Genomic DNA, 16,484 nt, shown 5'->3' on the forward strand with positions numbered 1-16,484 from the left:
GGAGAAATCTCAGCTGTTGAGCTGACTAACTTGGAGGCGGGAGGGAGCAATTTCCTGAGTCAGTGAGAAAGGTCAATCTAGTTAAAATTGACTCTGAAAACGTCAGGCCAGATCCCCGGCGGGTGTAGATCAGCCTCGCTCCCATTGGCGTAGATGGGGCCGTACCGATCTACACCTGCTAAGGACCTGGCCCGACACCTGCCCACTGGGTAAGGGAAATCAGTCCCGCCGGCGACTCCCCATTAGTCCGGGAGCTCGGCGGCTTTGCAGGTTCCGGGAGGGGCTGACTGAATCACTGACCCACAGGGGAAATGGCTGGAGACCTGCCCGAGGGCCCGTGTTTAAGCGCACGCCTGGCTTTAAATGGGTGAGCCAGCCCCCCTGAAGTCAATGGGACGCCCCACCTTCTTAAAGCTAAATCCTGGCACGGCTGTCCTAACAAACATGATTAATCATGAATTCATCCTTTTCTTTCCCCCTTCTCCTTCTTCTCCTTCGACTCTCAGGAGAAGAGGAAACGTCAGATCGAGATCGAAAATAAAAGGCGGCAGCTCGAGGACGACAGGCGCCAGTTACAGCACCTAAAGGTAGCGACGCGGCTCTGGGCCCATGCCGCAGGGCTGAACCTGAGTGGGACCCGAGCCAACCCCAAAGCGTGCCCAGAACCTCAGCCCAGTGTCGCTGAGAAAGAGGGTTCAGGGGTTCGCCTGGGGCTTACGAGACGCGGGGTCAGTTCCCAGCTCCGTCACAGACTCCCTGTCCAGCCTTGGGCAAATCACTTAGCACCAGATTGGTCCAGGTATTTGGGTGCCTAACTCCTCATTTCAGGGGTTAGGCACCGAAATATGTTTACAAATCTGGCCTGGAGCTTCTCTAGGCCTCTGGTGCTATCTGTGAAGTGGGGTGATGCTACTGCCCTACCTCCCAGGCTGTTGCGGGGTGAATAAAGACTGTGAGGTACTCGGTAAAGCACAGTGATGGACACTTTTCACATGGTTAGTGGGGTGGGGGAACCATTCCCCCCAAACTGTGCGACCCTTCAAATGTGCTTTATCCTTTCTCCACCTTCCCCTCTGCACCCAGGTATTCAGTTCAGTGTTTCATTTCATGGTCACATTCCAGGGGCAGGTATGATGGACTCGAGCAGCGTTTCTCAAACTGGGCTCCCTGAGGGTATTCCAGGGGGTCCGCGGGTCCCACTGATCAACTCCTCTCCCATTCCGGGGGAGGAACGGGGAACTCTGGGTCCGCGCCACTCCTGGAAGCGGCCAGCACGTCCCTGTGGCCCAGGGCGGGAGCAGGGGTCTCCGTGCGCTGCCCTCAGCCCAAGCACCAACTCCGCAGCTCCTATTGGCTGGGAACTGTAGCCAATGGGAGCTGCGGGGGTGGTGCCTGCAGGCAGGGGCAGCACGTGGAGACCGCCTGGGCCCCCGTCTAGGAGCCGCTGCCAGAGGGATGTACCGGTCGCTTTCGGGAGCCGCCCAAGGTAAATGCTGCCCCCCCCCACCCCTCCCATACCCCAACCCCCTGCCACAGCCCAGAGCCTGCACCCAAACTCCCTCCCAGAGCCCTCACCCCCTCCTGCTCCTCACCCTCCTGTTCTAGCCCTGAGCCTCCTCCAGCACCCAAACTCCTTCCCACACCCTCTCCCCCACCCAAACTCCCAGCCTAGAGCCTGCACCCCCTCCTGCCCCCCACCCCCTGCCCCAGCCTGGTGAAAGTGAGTGAGGGGGCGTGGCCTCAGGGGAGGGGGCGGGGCAAGGGCTGAGTGGGGTGGTTTGGGGGGTCCCCAAAAATTTTTAAATGAAAATGGGGGTCCTCGGGTTGCTAAAGTTTGAGACTCGCCGGACTGGAGGGTGAGCAATTAATATTGCCACGTCTGGGAAGAGGCCATGAGAAGCTTCGCTGCTGGAGCTTTACAGATCGGGGGTAGCAGGGAAAGATCCGGGATGCGGACATGCCGCTTTGAAGGGCTTCCTCTGAAAAGTTTCCGTAGCGGAACGAGCAGCTTGGAGAGCAGCCATCCCCTGCTCACTTGAGCCAGGTGGCAAAGTCTGGGGGCTGACCCTAATGACTCACTCGCCCTCAGAAATGTGCCATGGCACGAGACATCCCACTTGCTAGAAACAGCTGTGATCACCTAGAGACAAACCCACTGGGCTCTGGGTTTCCCCGAAGGCCTGATCTGAACAGCATGGCTAGGCCAGGGCCTGGCTCTGAGTGTGTCTCTGGAGAGGGGAAAGCAGCATTTCCCCAGCACAAAGAACGTCTCTCGCCCCTCCCCGGGACTGCTAGGCTGTGCCTGAGGACCTCTGACATGGGCTGGGAGGGCTAATCGCTTTTCTGAGGAGCCCCAGACTGCACAAGGTTTGAAATCACACCAGCGTAGCAGGCCATGGCTGTGTACAGAGACAGCATGGTCACGGGTGGGACTTGAACCTGCAACCACGAGGACCCAAAGCCTGTGCTGCTACTGCTTGAGCTAAAGGAGCAACTCCTTCATCCCTGGCAAAGTGCTTTTGGATGAAAAAGTGTTAGCCAGCTCGAGTGGGTGGTTTGGTTTTCCTAGGTGGGAGGGAAGGAGTTAATGGAGCCAGACCCTGAATGAAGCATCCGCTGGGAGTTTGACCCAAGTGAGAGGGAAGTGGTGAATTCGCCATCTCTGGATGTCTTCAGATCAAGATTAGATGCCTTCTTGGAAGTGGCTTTAGCCAACATGATTGGGCTCGATACAGGAGTGACTGGGTGAAATTTTCTGGCCTGCGGGATACAGGAGGTCAGACTAGCTGTTCTAATGGTCCCTTCTGGCCTTAAGCTTGATGAAGACACCTGAGGATTCACGCTCAGATGCGATGATGATGGACAGCAGTATAGATAGATAGATTCAGCCCCATGATGCAGAGTGATGTCCTTGCTAATGTTCTGCAGGGCCATCATCCCCTTGCTAATGTGTGTTCCTGGGAACACCACCCGCACCCAGCGGCTCCTCCGGTAGGAGGTTTCATGGTACCGCTCCAGGAGGCCCATTAGGGGAGACCCCAATGCTCAGCCTCCTCCCTGATATGTTGGTGGCACAGGATTGTACCCCAGGTGCTCACACCAGTGTCCCTAGTGCAGAGGATGAGGTGGGAGGAAAGTAACCGGTCTCTCTGTATTCCCTTCCCAACCCTACCTAGTCCAAGGCTCTGAGGGAGAGGTGGCTGCTGGAAGGAGCCCCGTCGTCCGCCTCCGAGGAAGACGAGGCCATGAAGAAGCAGATGCAGGAAGACGAAGTGAAGACCAAGGAGCTGGAAGAAACCATCCAGAGGTAATGGTGAAGGAGTATATGGAGGGAGGGACGGCACCCGCCCCGGAGGTGAGGGGAGCGGGAGGCCACTGGTGGGTGCAGAAAAGAGCGCACAGGGTAGGTGGGAGCTGGTCCCGAGAAGAAAGTAGCAGGATGCCAACAGCTACACCAAGAGGTTGGAGGCAAATGAAGGTGCTCGTTGGCTTTGCACTAACAACTCACTTCCCTACACCCTTCACCCCACCCTGGTCTCCCTACGTGCCCCTTCCCTGGCCTGTCTCTGGGATGTCACGGACATTTGTAGCCCCACTTGTGAGTGCCATGCAGATCAGCTGGAAGAAGTCATGCTCTTCAGGGCTGATGGTACTATCACGCACAGGAGACCCAGTTCCCTTTGCACGTGGACTAGCTGGCTCCTGCTCGGAGAAACAGCCACCTGGAAAGGGACCCATGGTGAACCCCAGGTTCATGGCACAGGCCTCAGACCGCACAGAACACACGATTCTGGAGCGTTCATCTGGGGTCTGAGGTAGCGTGGTTTGAGCAGGTGCCTTTGAGTCAGGATGCTGGAGTGCTAGGCCTGATTTGGGGAGGCAGTGTGATCTAGCGGTTAAAGTGGGGGTGAGGCACCAGGACCCCATGGACTCTATTCCTGGCCCTGCCACTGATTTTATTTGTGTGACCTCGGGCAAGTCATCTAATCTCCCTGATTCTCCGTCTGTGAAATGGAGAACTGGTCCATCCCTACGTCACCGTGAGGTTTGTACGTAGGGCTTTGAGATTCTCTCATAAGAGGTGGTAAATATAAGCTATTCTTATAAGTGGGGCTAAATCCTGAGCTCTTGACTCAGATCTTTGTCAAGCAAAGCCCCTGTGGCAATCACTGGGCATGTTGCCTGAGCGAGGACCGCCAGATTCGTACTCCTGCTGGCAGCGAGTTCATGTTGAAGCCCTGAAGACACCTCATGCTATTTTGGCTTCTCCAGTCCTGGAGTGTCTCCCGCTCTGCTGTAACTTAGGCCGGGTGTCAGGGGGAGAGCTGTGCACAGCGGTGGGGGGCTTTGGCGGGGAATAGGGTGGAGGGGAGTGAAGGATTATGTAGGAGGGGCAGCTCAACTTCTTCAGGCTGGGTGTTGCCAGGAAATACAACGGGCTTGAGCTCCCCGTTCCCACACGGGAGAGCGTCCGACACACACAGCTCAGCATTCCAAGCTCCCTCCGTCCAGGAGCTGCTGACAGAGGCATTTTTCCCGTCCTCTCCCCAAGCCGTGTGGAGCGAAGTCACTGTCTGTGCATCCGGGGCAGAGCCTGGGCTGGGCTGGGCTGGGCTGGGCTGCAGAGCGGGGCACCGGGGACTCTGTTTGCTCTGCATCCCTTTCGAAGTCCTGAGGTTTTTTTCCAGAGCCGTCCTCCTCCTCTGTCACTTTAAAGCCTCCCGCAACCCATCCAGCAGCCTTGACCTTTTGACTATGGTGTGCTGGCAGCTAGGGCCGGTAGGAAATTTTCCATCTAATCTATTTTTGGCTGGAAATCAGGGAGTTCAAGTAAATGGGATTTTCCCAAAAAGTTTCTGCAGGAAATTTCAAAATGCTGCCTCGGAGGAGTTGCAGTTTGGGCTCCCATTCGGCTATGTGGGAAACTCATCCAAACTTCCCCTCCCCTGAGGCATTGTGGATGTATGACTCCCTCCCCGCACCAAAATGAGCCGGGGTTTGGAATAGCAGCCGGTGACGGGTTGGGATCATGGAGGGGCATCGGCAGAGCTGGATGTAGAGCGTCTGGGGTTGGAAGAGCCGGGGGCGATGGGTCAGGACTGAGCTTCAGTGGAGACGGTTGTATGTCATCCGGCCTTGCTAACACTGGCCATCTCCAGCCAGTACTGTTAGTTTGTCCCCTCCGTTTCTTAAGTGCTAAATTCCCTCCCGGTTCAAAGGCCAAGCAGTTTGGTTTTCCCCCTGTAATTTTCTCCTCATACAGAGGGGATTTCAGAACGCACTTGCTTTGTCCTTGTGGGGAGAGGCCGACAGCCACGCGCCCAGAACCCTCGAGCAGCCATCAGCAGCAATTAGGAGACGACATTATTTAAAGTGAAAATCCAATCGAGATTGGGAGGGGGAAAGGAGGGAAATTGAATTCGTCAGGAACCTGTGACACTGTAATGCTGCCCCCGGGGCGGTATGCCTCGACACAGATGGATTCGCTCCCCCAGCTCTCTCCCTAATGGCATTTGTGCTTTTCATGGTGCTGGAGGCTGCCGAAAGCTTCCCAGCTAGACACACAAACTCAGGGCTGAGGGGCAAGGAGCACTTGGTGCCATGGACAAAGCTCCGTGACGATATACAGTGGAGGGATGATCCTAATGTTGGCTGCGGGAGGGAGGGGTACATTAGCTGGGCCTTTCCCATCTCTAGCTCGTAGCTCCTATGAGTCTGTGTCTCACATCCATCTAGACCCATTTTGCTTTCTCAGTCTCAGGGGCAAAGTGGGTTTATACCGTCTCAGCTGATCTGTGTTCCTGAAATTGATCAGAGCCGAACGCCTGCCCCCTCACCACCTGGGCTCTGCCTTTCCCTTCCCCTCCATGGATGACAAAGGGGATGCCCCCAAGGAGGCCAGTCACAGCTGCTTTTTGCATGGCTGCACCACCATCCGCAGACAAATTGGACTCCGCATTTCATGGCGAGCACCAATCCACCCTGCAGTTTCAATGGGATGTGACCGAGAGCAGAAGTGAACCCAGTCTGCGCATTGTTACATACATGCTCAAGGTCCTCGTTAGAAGGAGTGGGAAGTCTCACCTATTTCAAAAAGTGCAACCGTTTCCCCTTCGCAATTAGGAGATTAAGCGGGGACATGAGCGCGGTCTTCAAATAGTTGAAAGGCTGCCATAAAAAAGATGGAGAAAAGTTGTTCTCTCTTGCCAGAGAGGGCAGGGCAAGAGGCCAGGGGTTCAAACGACAGCACAGCAGATTTAGATTAAATCTCAGGACAGCACAGCAGATTTAGATTAAATCTCATTCCTGGCTGTAAGAACAGTAGGACGATGGAACTGACGCCTCGGGAGGCTGTGAAAGCTCCTCCACTGAGGGCTTTCTAAAGGAGGCTGGACAGCCATCTGCCTTGGATGGGTCAGACACAACAAATCCCGCATTTTGGCAGGGGGGTCAGACTAGATGACCCTTTAAGAGGTCTCGGGGATGGGGGCGGTCACTTTCAGACTCGTTAGAACTCTGTCGCCAATCAGAGTACACTTAAGCATGTATGCGATGTGATTGGCTAATGGCCTGGATAGCACTGATTTCTGGGGAGGAAGGTATGGATTCCCTCACATGGCTGTTTTCAGACAGCTGTGATCTGGCATTTGTCTCCTGTACATAGCAGTGCGCACGTGGTATCAGATATTTATTGTTATTTGGTAGGTGGCATTGGCTGGCTAGTCGGGAAGGAGTCGGACTGCTATTTAGCCTTCCAGTGGATATTGAACCACGGCAGCAACCAGATCTGGAGTGCTGGCTTTGCAGTCATATATCTTAGGAGACTCCGATGAGTTAGAAGGAAAAACGAGAAACTTTTACCCTCTCCCAGTAACCTCCTTCTTGTTCATTCAGCTGCCAAAGAGCAGAAAGAAAAAGCCAGCAGCAAAGAAGCCTTGCTAGGAGAGGTATCCCAGCAGCCAGAATGCAGTAAATTACTCCCTCTCTGTCATGCTGGCCATTAATTACAGAGAATCAGTGCAGATATAGGTCAGATCCAAAGAGGCCATTGTGCCTGTTTAATGGCACAATGGATTTTTCAGAGACTAGAGCGGGGAAGGACGCTTTACAAACAGGAGACCAAAATAAAAATCTGCTGAAGGGGACACTGTCAAAATAAAAATTGTGAATGTCCAGTCCGGATGGTGATCTCAGCTATAAGTACAAATCTGGAGGAAGTTCACTGACACCCTGGTTCCATACCAGCAGAAGTGAGGTCAGAACGAGGCCTCTTTGGTTAAAAATTCCCTGCTGAATGGCTAATAACCACAACCAGTTGGGAAATGAGGACAGGTTTTTATGAGAAATTGTGAAGCTTTTGGGGGCAAAAAGCTCAGCAAAAATTGAAATATTTCATTCACCTAATAACATAACAAATATTTCAGCTGACTAATAACCCCGGAAACCCAAGGAGCGTGATTTTAGTCTGATCCAAAGCCTGTGGATGTCGATGAGAGTCTTTGTATTCACTTTGATTGTTTTGGGATCGAAACCTTGCACCACGTTGGTTTCAGTGAGGCTGCTCAGTTGTAACAAGGATTACATTTGCCCCACGTCCACTTTGCCAACTCTTGCGATCTAATTTTAATTTAATTTTATTGCGAGTCTCATGATGTTTGGAGCTTTTCTTAAATTGCCAGCTCCTGGAGTCATGTGAATGTAGAAAAATCTTGGCTTTTATTTTTAAAAAGTTTCTGCCCTTCACGGTTGCAGAGAAAAGTTTGAAAGCATGAACATAAGAATGGCCATACTGGGTGAGACTAAAGCTCCATCCAGCCCAGTATCCTGTCTGCTGACAGTGGCCAATGCCAGGTGCCCCAGAGGGAGTGAACCTAACAGGAAATGATCAAGTGATCTCTCTCCTGCCATCCATCTCCACCCTCTGACAAACAGAGGCTAGGGACACCATTCCTTACCCATCCTGGCTAATAGCCATTAATGACCTGTGTGTGACTTAAAGGCTCCAAAACCAGAAAGCAAATACCCAAGCTATATTATTATCTCATGATTTTAAGCCAATATTGTGATTTTTATGGGGCTGGACTCCTGATCCTTGAATGCTTGAGCCTAGCAATTCTGCAGTTTTAAAAATCTGATTTCATTCTCACTGCTGATACTGTTTGTTTATGGAGGATTTTTTTTTTGTTTTTGTTCTTTTGCATTCACTCAGGTAGCAAAACTAGTCTCGTTGGTTTCATTTCCTAGTTTTCACCACGCGATGCTTTTGTGATCAGGAGACAGTTGCTGCAGGCTGGGATGTTCTAAGCCTCCCCAAGAAGCTGTTTGCAAAACTGATACTTGTTTTAAACATTTTCATGTCTGGCTCAGTGCTTTGCAAAGGTAGGGGAGTCCCGGAGCGGTTCCGTTTCATCACATTTACACCGGGTATATTTTCATCTGTGAGTAAGGAGAGGGAAAGCACTGGACAGGGACGCAGGAGATCTGGGTTAATTCTCAATTCTGCCACCAACTCAGTGTGCGACCCTGGCCAAGTCCCTTAGGGTATGTCTACATTGTAATGTAAGCCCAGGGTTAGTAGAACTTGAATGAGCAGATCCTGGCTTTGTGAACCGAGGGCTTAGTGTTTACACTCATTTGTAATCCCAGGTTAGGAATTATTAAACCCCGGGATCCAGCCTCTACGCTGCCTTATGCAGGGCCAAATCCAACCACCCATATCCCAGACTTCCTAGTGCCCTCCCAAAATGTGGCCATTCTCGCACTTTGTTCATGGTGCAGTGTTGGAAAACATTATTATCCACCAAATTTGACTGTCCAGAAGGCTGAGAATGTCGACCCAGGGGATTGTTGGATACTTCTGGCAGATTCCCAGAGTACCAGTCCAGTGGGGCTGCATCTACACTGCAAGGCAATAGGCCTTGAACTCTGGGTTCTGGCTTGACTGAGGCACTCAGACCCTCCACCCCATGGGAGCCTGGATTTGAGCCCTGGGTTAGCACGATTTGTGTATCGATAGAAGAGGGGTTGGCATGAGCCTGAGTTTGAACCCTGGGCTTACAGGTGCGTCTACACTGCAATGAAATACCCATGGCTGGCCCACGTCCGCTGACTCAAGCTCACGGGGCTTGAGCTGCAGGGCTGTAAAATTAAGGTGTAGATGTTTGGATGTGGGCTGGAGTCTGAGCGCTGGGACCCTGCGAGAGGGGAGGGACGTGAGTATGTATCCAGAGTTCTGGATGGGCTTGTACAGCCCACGCGGCCCCATCTTCACAGCTAGTCACAGGGGCATGCTGGCCCACACTGCAGCCACACCACCGATGGCTGTGTAGACAAACCCCTACCCTTCTAGCCCTTGTGACCCCGGCAAGGTTCAAAAGCGAATAAGGCAAACAAAAGAATCCTGGGGCGTTTTTAAAAACCTCCTCACTTTTAAGCCGGTCTCCTGAGTTTTGGGGACTTAACTCAGGAGTTCTGAACATTTGGGGTTGGCTGTGTTGGTTTCTCCCTCTGTAAAATGTGGCTAATAAACTCCCTTTCTCCCACCCTTTGCCTGTGCAGACTGTAAGCTCTCAGTGCAGGGATTTTCTCTTAGGAGGTGTGGGCCCATCACTGCAGAGTTAACTTGAGCTATAGCCTCGCTCAAGTGAGAGCGTCCACACTGCAAAATTACACTAGCTACACAGAGTGGTCGTGTTAGCGGCGGATGAGTTATGCTTACACCAGCTGTCGCCTAGATCCCCTGGCGGGCCAGCCAACTTGAGCTAGACGCACCCCCAACCTCAAGTTAAGGGGCTTTGCGTGTGGACAGGATCGAACTGGGGCAACACTCAAGTTAATTCTGCCAGGTTTAACTTTGAGTTCAAACAGGAATCAGCCCAGGGACGTTCTCTGGCCAGTGCTGTGCAGGGGTTCAGGCTGGATGACCGGAGAGGTCCCTTCTAGCCTTATGATCTATGAGTGTATGCCGCCTTGTTTGTACAGCGCCTGGCACGATGGTGTCCTGGTCTGGCTGTGGCCTCCATGTGCTGTTTTATACAGATAACAAGAACAGTTATCTGTGATCTGTTGAGTTATCCTGGCAGAAGTGGTGTAACAGAGAGGCGAGCCAAGCTCGGGAGTTATAAAATCCTCAACTCAATCGATGGTCCAGTGGTCAGGTCATTAGCCTAGAACTTGAGACCTGGTTCAACTTCCTCTGTGACTTAGGGCAAGACACTTAGCCTCTGTGTGCCTTATTCCCCATCTGTCCAGTGGGGATTAAAGCCCTGCCCTGCCTGACAGGGGTGCTGTGAGGAGGAATATATTAAAGATGGTCAGATGCTTGGAGATCTCCTGAAAAAGCGCTCTATAAGAGCTAGGTATTTATTTCTATTGCAGGAATACCTAGGAGCTGCCATCATGGACCCAGGGTGCTAGGCGCTGTACAAACACAGTCCCTGCCCCAATGATTTTACGCACTTTAAAGTTCCAGTGAATGTTTTTTGTCCGAAGCTACATTTTCTTCTACTCTGTGCAGCCCTCGTACTGTCACCAGAATTGATCAGATTCTGTAGCTGCCAAATTTCAGCCTTTTAAGGTAGATGAATGATCTTCCCGCAATAAATGGTTTTTTGTCGTCGGGCCAGCTCTGTAAACGGCTGCCTTATTTTCCTGATTATGATTCAACCATCTGTAGAGAAGGGAGGGGAAAATGGGGTTTGCCGCTAAGTTGTTTGGTGATAAAAAGGCAAAACTGCGGCAAACACTCGGGAATCCTCTGACCGCAGGTGCTTAGGGAGAGACCAAGTGCGAGCACTGGTTAACGCTACCCAGTGTAATTCCACTGCTTTGGCATTTTCCGTTGAAAAATGAAACTCTCAGTGATGCTAGCATTTCGTCTTTCCTGAAACACCTATGGTCAGAGGGTGACCAAGGGATTTGCAGCTAATGGATTAGCGCACAGCTCCCCTGTGCGGTAGGTATCTCTATTTACTGGTAGGTAAACTGAGGCACAGAGCAGTGACGTGACTTGTCCAAGGCCACGTATGGAGCCAGGAATCCACGCTGTGTATCCTGACTCCCAGTTGCCTGCTCGACTCACTTGACTACACTCCCCCTCCCAGAGTTAAGACTAGAACCCAGGTGTCTTGACTCCTGTTCCTCTACTCTGACCACTAGACCGCACTCCACTTCCCAAGCTGGGGCTAGAACCCAGGAGTCTGACCCTCACTCCTATGCTGTAAGCCCCAGCAAACAGTCACCTCGCACAAAAAAATTGCAACAGGGATTGTCCTGGTTCTGACACGTTACCCTCGGCCCATCCTGCCCCTTCCCCTTTCTCCTACCAGCTCCATAGCTTCCCTCCTCCTGCACGCTCTCGATCCCACCGAGCTCCCGCAGCCAGATGTCGCGGAGTAGCCCAGACTAGGGTGGCCCTTTTCCAAACCGGGATGGTATTTTTGTCCTTTTTTTTTATAAGCAGCAGGAGATGCTGTTGTCCCGGTGGCAGCGCTGTGTGAATGGTAAGTATGGTGAGGTGCAAAGCCTTGAAATAAGTGGCCCACAGGATGCGGTGACCGAGGGCCCCGATGCTGCAAAGGCATCCGTGTGGACAGATCCATCCACGGCCCCGATGCTGCAAAGGCATCCGTGTGGACAGATCCATCCACAGTGGGTCAGCAGACAGAAGGGTCCGCCTGCCTGGGATCCCTTTGGCAGATCGTAGCTTAAGTTCAGCATTGTACACAATCCACTCCCAAATGTACGCATCTCTGCTCCAACATGCTCCACCCCAGGGCATGAGACAAGTCTCTAGCCTGATCTTCAGAAAGGGCCAAGCCCCTGAGCCGCTCTGAAAATCCCGGCCATTGAAGGTGCTTCGGTTGGGTCTCCAGAAATGGAAACACCCCAAATCACTAGCCACTTAAAAAACAATCTTGGGTGCTGCCAGCCCAATGGACTAGAGAGTCCACTCTCAGAGCCCTGGGTATTGGTAGAGAGCGTGTGGCATGTGGACAGGAAATCTGCAGCTCCTTTTGCCTTCTTCCATCCACAGCCAACGTCCTGCCTTGGAAAGGGTCGTGCATTGTTGGCTCATTAGTTCAAGGCTTTGCACGGGTAGCTCTGATTTGTCGGTGGCCGTTGTCCTCCCCTAGCTGTTATAAACATTCGGTGGAGGGAGTGAAAAGCTCGTGGACCTGGTGAAATCCTGAAGGGAAACAAATGCAATCAACAGCCATGCCACTGTCTCTTGCAGTTCAGGACTGGTGAGCGCCAGCAGCTGCTGCTGAAGTCAATGGAAATGAGGGCGGATTCGGCTCCTCTGAAAGTCAGGCCCTCCGATCCTCACCACTGGATACTTAAATTGCTGTTGTTACCCACTGGCTGGTGTGTGTCACTGTCCCTCCCTGCGCCTGACCCACAGAGGATATGGGTCTGTCACGGCTCTTAGAACCGAGCTTTTTAGCTCAAGCGGCAGAATTCGTGCGTTGAGCTCCGGAGACCCCCAGTTCAGACCCTGACGGTGGCCAGGATGGCCACTGCTGCACCATAAAATGAACATGGGGGTAAAGCAATTCTCATTGGTTGTCACATAAGGGCCCTGATTCAGCCAGGCCTTCAGCACGTGCTTAGATCCCATCGGCTTCAAGGGGCACGGGTGAACTAGGAGGGCCGGCGAAAAGGGGTAGGCACCACAGAAGCCCTCAAAATAGAACTTAAATGGCACCTAGGCCTTGTGCTCACTCCTTTATTGATTCACTTTATTGATTCACTTCCTGCGGGCAATGTGGCAGGAACAGATCCTGGGGAAGAATCTGAAAGAGGAAGGAGAGGGGTGGCTTGGTGGTCCAGAGCTAGGAGGGTGCTCCGTGCCATGGGAGTGATGGGGAAGAAGTCGTGGAGGTAGTTGTAGGAGAGATGGGACATTGGGGCTGGAGTGGAGGGGGCACGAGATGATGCCCCCCTTCGAGGATTTATGGAGTTGGATGGGAGTCTCTCCCTTGGAGAATTTGCTTTGCAAAATGACACCGTGGAGAGCCATATCCTCAGGTGGTGTAAATCGGCATGGGTCCATTGACTTCAGTGGAGCTAGTTATACCAAGTGAGTATTTGGGTTATACCAGTTGAGTATCTGGCCCATGAAACATCTATCCGATGGTCTCCGTACAATCCCGTCTGTCTGTTTGTCAGTCACCGTACACTCCCATCTGTCTCTCTAGCTCCTTCAGCCATATCTGGGTTCTACCAGTTAAAAGCAGGCGGTGGGGTCTTTTCCACCCCTCTCTCTCCCACACCCACAGCCCCATTTGAATATTAGGGAGTTATAAATAATAATTTGCCCATTGGAGGAACTCGCCAGCTCTAGATCCCACCTGCAGCCTTTAGGCCTTCCTGTTTTGCCGGGGGGTTGCGTCATACCGATTGGCCCTGTTCCATGCACCGGGGTTTAGCAAGGCGTGCTTAATGCAATGGTGAAAACAGGCCCTTGCGCGAAGCCAAGGAAATTAGCGACAACAAAACCCGGGTGGGTCAGTTTAAATCCATGGGTGGAGGCAGGTTTGGGGTTGGCTGAGCTCCGGCTGCGTCGTACAGTCGTCAGATGGGCAAGATTGGTGCCCTCTGCTTCGTATCCTGAGCCTGATTCTCCTTGCATTTCCACCAGCATCCGTCCTTTGGCTTCCATGAATTACAGCTGGTTTGCAACAGAGTAAGGGCCCCACTGAAAGCCAACGAAAGGGTTCCCCGTGGCTTCAATAAGCTTTGGCTCAGGCCATGTATGAGATCAGAATCAGGCCTCAGTGGGAGGGGGGTACAGTGACAGGGCATTGTGGGCACTTGAGGGAAGAGCAAGGGTGCCGTAGGTCAAGATCGAAGTGTATGTTGGGAGCTCTGAGAAGGCAATGGGATCTAGTAGGTAGAGCAGAGGGGGCTGGGAGCCAGAACTCCTGGCTTCTATCCCCAGGGCTGGGTGCTGGTGGGGTGTAGTGGGTAGAGCCGAGGGGGCTGGGAGCCAGAACTCCTGGCTCCTATCCCCAGTGCTGGGTGCGGGTGGGATCTAGTGGGTGGAGCAGAGGGGGCTGGGAGTCGGGAGGTTTAATTGTGAACTCTTTGGTTCTGTCCTTCCACCTCCCTTTGCTCCCAGGACAAGCTGGTGGGGCGGGACCTGTGGGGGTGGGGGGGCTGATCTTGGCCTGGATAACATAACCAAGCATTTTGCTCTCAGGTTCCCCGGGGGTCTCTCTTGTACTTGGCTCCTTTGTGACTAGTTGGGCTGACACTGGGGGCGGTGGAGGGAAAGCACCTGCTGCCCCCTCCCATTCCACGCTGCTCAGCACCCTCACTCTGTCTTCCAGGTTAGAGAAGGAGCTGGAGATTCTGGAGAACGAGGACTCGGCGCCTTCCACCAAGGAGAAGCTGGGGAAGGAGGCAGCCGTGACAGCAAAGGAGGAGAAAGCAGCAAACGCACAGAAGGTCAGGAGAGGGGGAGAAGGGGAAGCTTAGCCCTGGCTGGCCTCAAAACCTTCCTTTAAAGAAGTCAATGCCATTAACCCCCTAGAATACCGTGGAGCCCAGAATCGCAACGGTATCTCCGTGCACAGGTTGTCATGGAGGGGCTCGGGAGGGGTTAAAGGGATGCCCTGCGAAAGCATCTCTGGCTATTCCCTTGAGACAGCTGTGAAGGGGCAGCAGGGACAGAACCAGCTGCCTCCGTTTACCCTCAGCCACCCTTGCCCAGGGCAGGGCTTCCGTTGCTGTAATGCACCAAATGGCCTCGAGTCCAGGCCTTCGGGGAAACGGGCCTGGAATCGTGCGTGTAACGGCGGCTGCCCGAGCTGCTGTCAGAAATGTCTGCACCCCGCACACGAGGCCCCAGTTTCCCGGCTGCCGGCGGGTAAAATGCCGCCAGATCGGAGGGGCAGCGTTGGGTATCCACTCGGCGCAGGGCTCGGGGGCGGTTCCGCTCAGGAGTATTTTGCACGCGCACTGGTGCAAGCCGTGACACAGAAGCGAGGCAGGGGTGACTCGGGCATCGAGTATACCGTGCTGCGTGGCTTTATTAACAGGTGCGATCGAAACCGGCGACAACCAGCGCCTCTTCCCCTGAAAATCAAGCCCCTGTCGTCCCCAGGGCAGAGCTTTGCCCCCAGCCCACATCCGCCCCCCGAGAAAATCCTCACGCCTCAGCCACTGCGCTCGGGCCAGCCCCTCAGCCCTGCCCGGTGCGCCCCCGCCTTGCCATCACAGAGCTCAGCAAGGCCAAGGCAGGCTGGCGAGCTGCCCGTTTGCGCGGTTAATCAGCCGCATGGCCCAGCCGGGCGGGGGAGCAGACGGTTGTTTGCCGGGGGGGGGGGCAGCTGTCGTCAGCAGCTGTGCTCAGCCACGCCCCCTGCTGGATCAGAGTGGACACTCAGGGCCCTCCGCACGCCCAGCCCGGTTTATGGGGATGTCGGGCTTCGCGGGGAATTAAAAGGCCGGTGATTGGCTGGTGTTTGTCACTGGGTGGAAATAATTGTGCTGATGAAGACCGAGAATGCTGGAAAGAAGCTGGAATCCGCATGACTGAGTTCTGCAAACCCATTCACCGCCTGGCTGGGAAGCTTGACCCCTAGGTGAAGGACAAGGACTCAATCTAAAGGGGACTCGCTGCTGTTAACCCTAAAGGGTCTATGACACAGCAGCTGAACGGCCCTGATCCCATCCGTGCACGTACACGCTGGCCAGTTCCGCACCGTATTCCCCATTCGAAGTGCGCCGATTCTGGGCGCTCCATTGTCTCTGCTTGCACAGACCCCACGTACTGTGATTTGAGCTAACGAGTCTCAAGCCACATGGTTAGAATGAGACGTCCCCGATGCTCCGCGCTGGCAGGCAAGCCTGCAGCAGCGAGCAGGGGAGCCATTTGCTGTTCTCCTGGTTGGATTAGCTAATGCATGCTTGGCTGTGTGGAGGCCTCGGGTGCTGTAGGAGGGCTCCGAGTTAGCAGTGCTACCTGTAACCTCTCTGTGTTCTGTCTTGCAGACTCCGCTGGGCATAGCTAAAGGTGGGTTCTCTCCTGTCTCATCCATGGGATCTAATTTTCCTTCCTTCGTGGGCACAACCCATGCTCCCCTCATTTAAGAGCGAGCTCCCCAGCGCTCCTGCTCGGAGTGGTGGGCTTCCTAGGCAGGAGAAGCAGAACGAGATGCCTTCTGCTGGGCCGTGCCCTGGCCTCGCAGTCCGTGGTCACGCTGCACGGCTGGGCAGCACTCGGACAGGCTTGGCTGCTGGATGCCAGTCGGTGCTGAGCTCCCAGTCGCCTCGCTCTGCAGGGAGTGGATCCCCAGGAGCAGGAATGGCTCCTTCAGTCAGTAGATTCCCCTTTGCTTGGGTGCCACCCAGTGCCATCCCGGCCCTGGAAATGCCGCCAGCCACAGCTCAGGGTGGGTTGCTGGAGTCACCCACCTTACCAACCCCTTCCTTTCCTCCAGCATCCCCTTTCATAACCCCCTTCTCCTCTCTCCATT

At 53.8% G+C, this 16,484-nt stretch overlaps 1 protein-coding gene across 2 annotated transcripts in view; it reads left to right on the forward strand.

Annotated features, from left to right (window-relative positions):
* The window catches only part of PALM (paralemmin), a 62,435-nt gene that overhangs the window by 36,178 nt on the left and 9,773 nt on the right, over positions 1-16,484 (forward strand). For both annotated transcript variants that reach the window (XM_074939619.1, XM_074939620.1), the window contains exons 3-6: positions 507-587; positions 3,177-3,307; positions 14,334-14,451; positions 16,000-16,021. In XM_074939619.1, coding sequence (XP_074795720.1) covers positions 507-587; positions 3,177-3,307; positions 14,334-14,451; positions 16,000-16,021 — 352 coding nt within the window. The remainder of the gene's footprint in view (positions 1-506; positions 588-3,176; positions 3,308-14,333; positions 14,452-15,999; positions 16,022-16,484) is intronic.

The sequence above is a fragment of the Natator depressus genome, chromosome 25 (genome assembly GCF_965152275.1).
Source record: "Natator depressus isolate rNatDep1 chromosome 25, rNatDep2.hap1, whole genome shotgun sequence".
NCBI classification, from domain to species: domain Eukaryota; kingdom Metazoa; phylum Chordata; order Testudines; family Cheloniidae; genus Natator; species Natator depressus.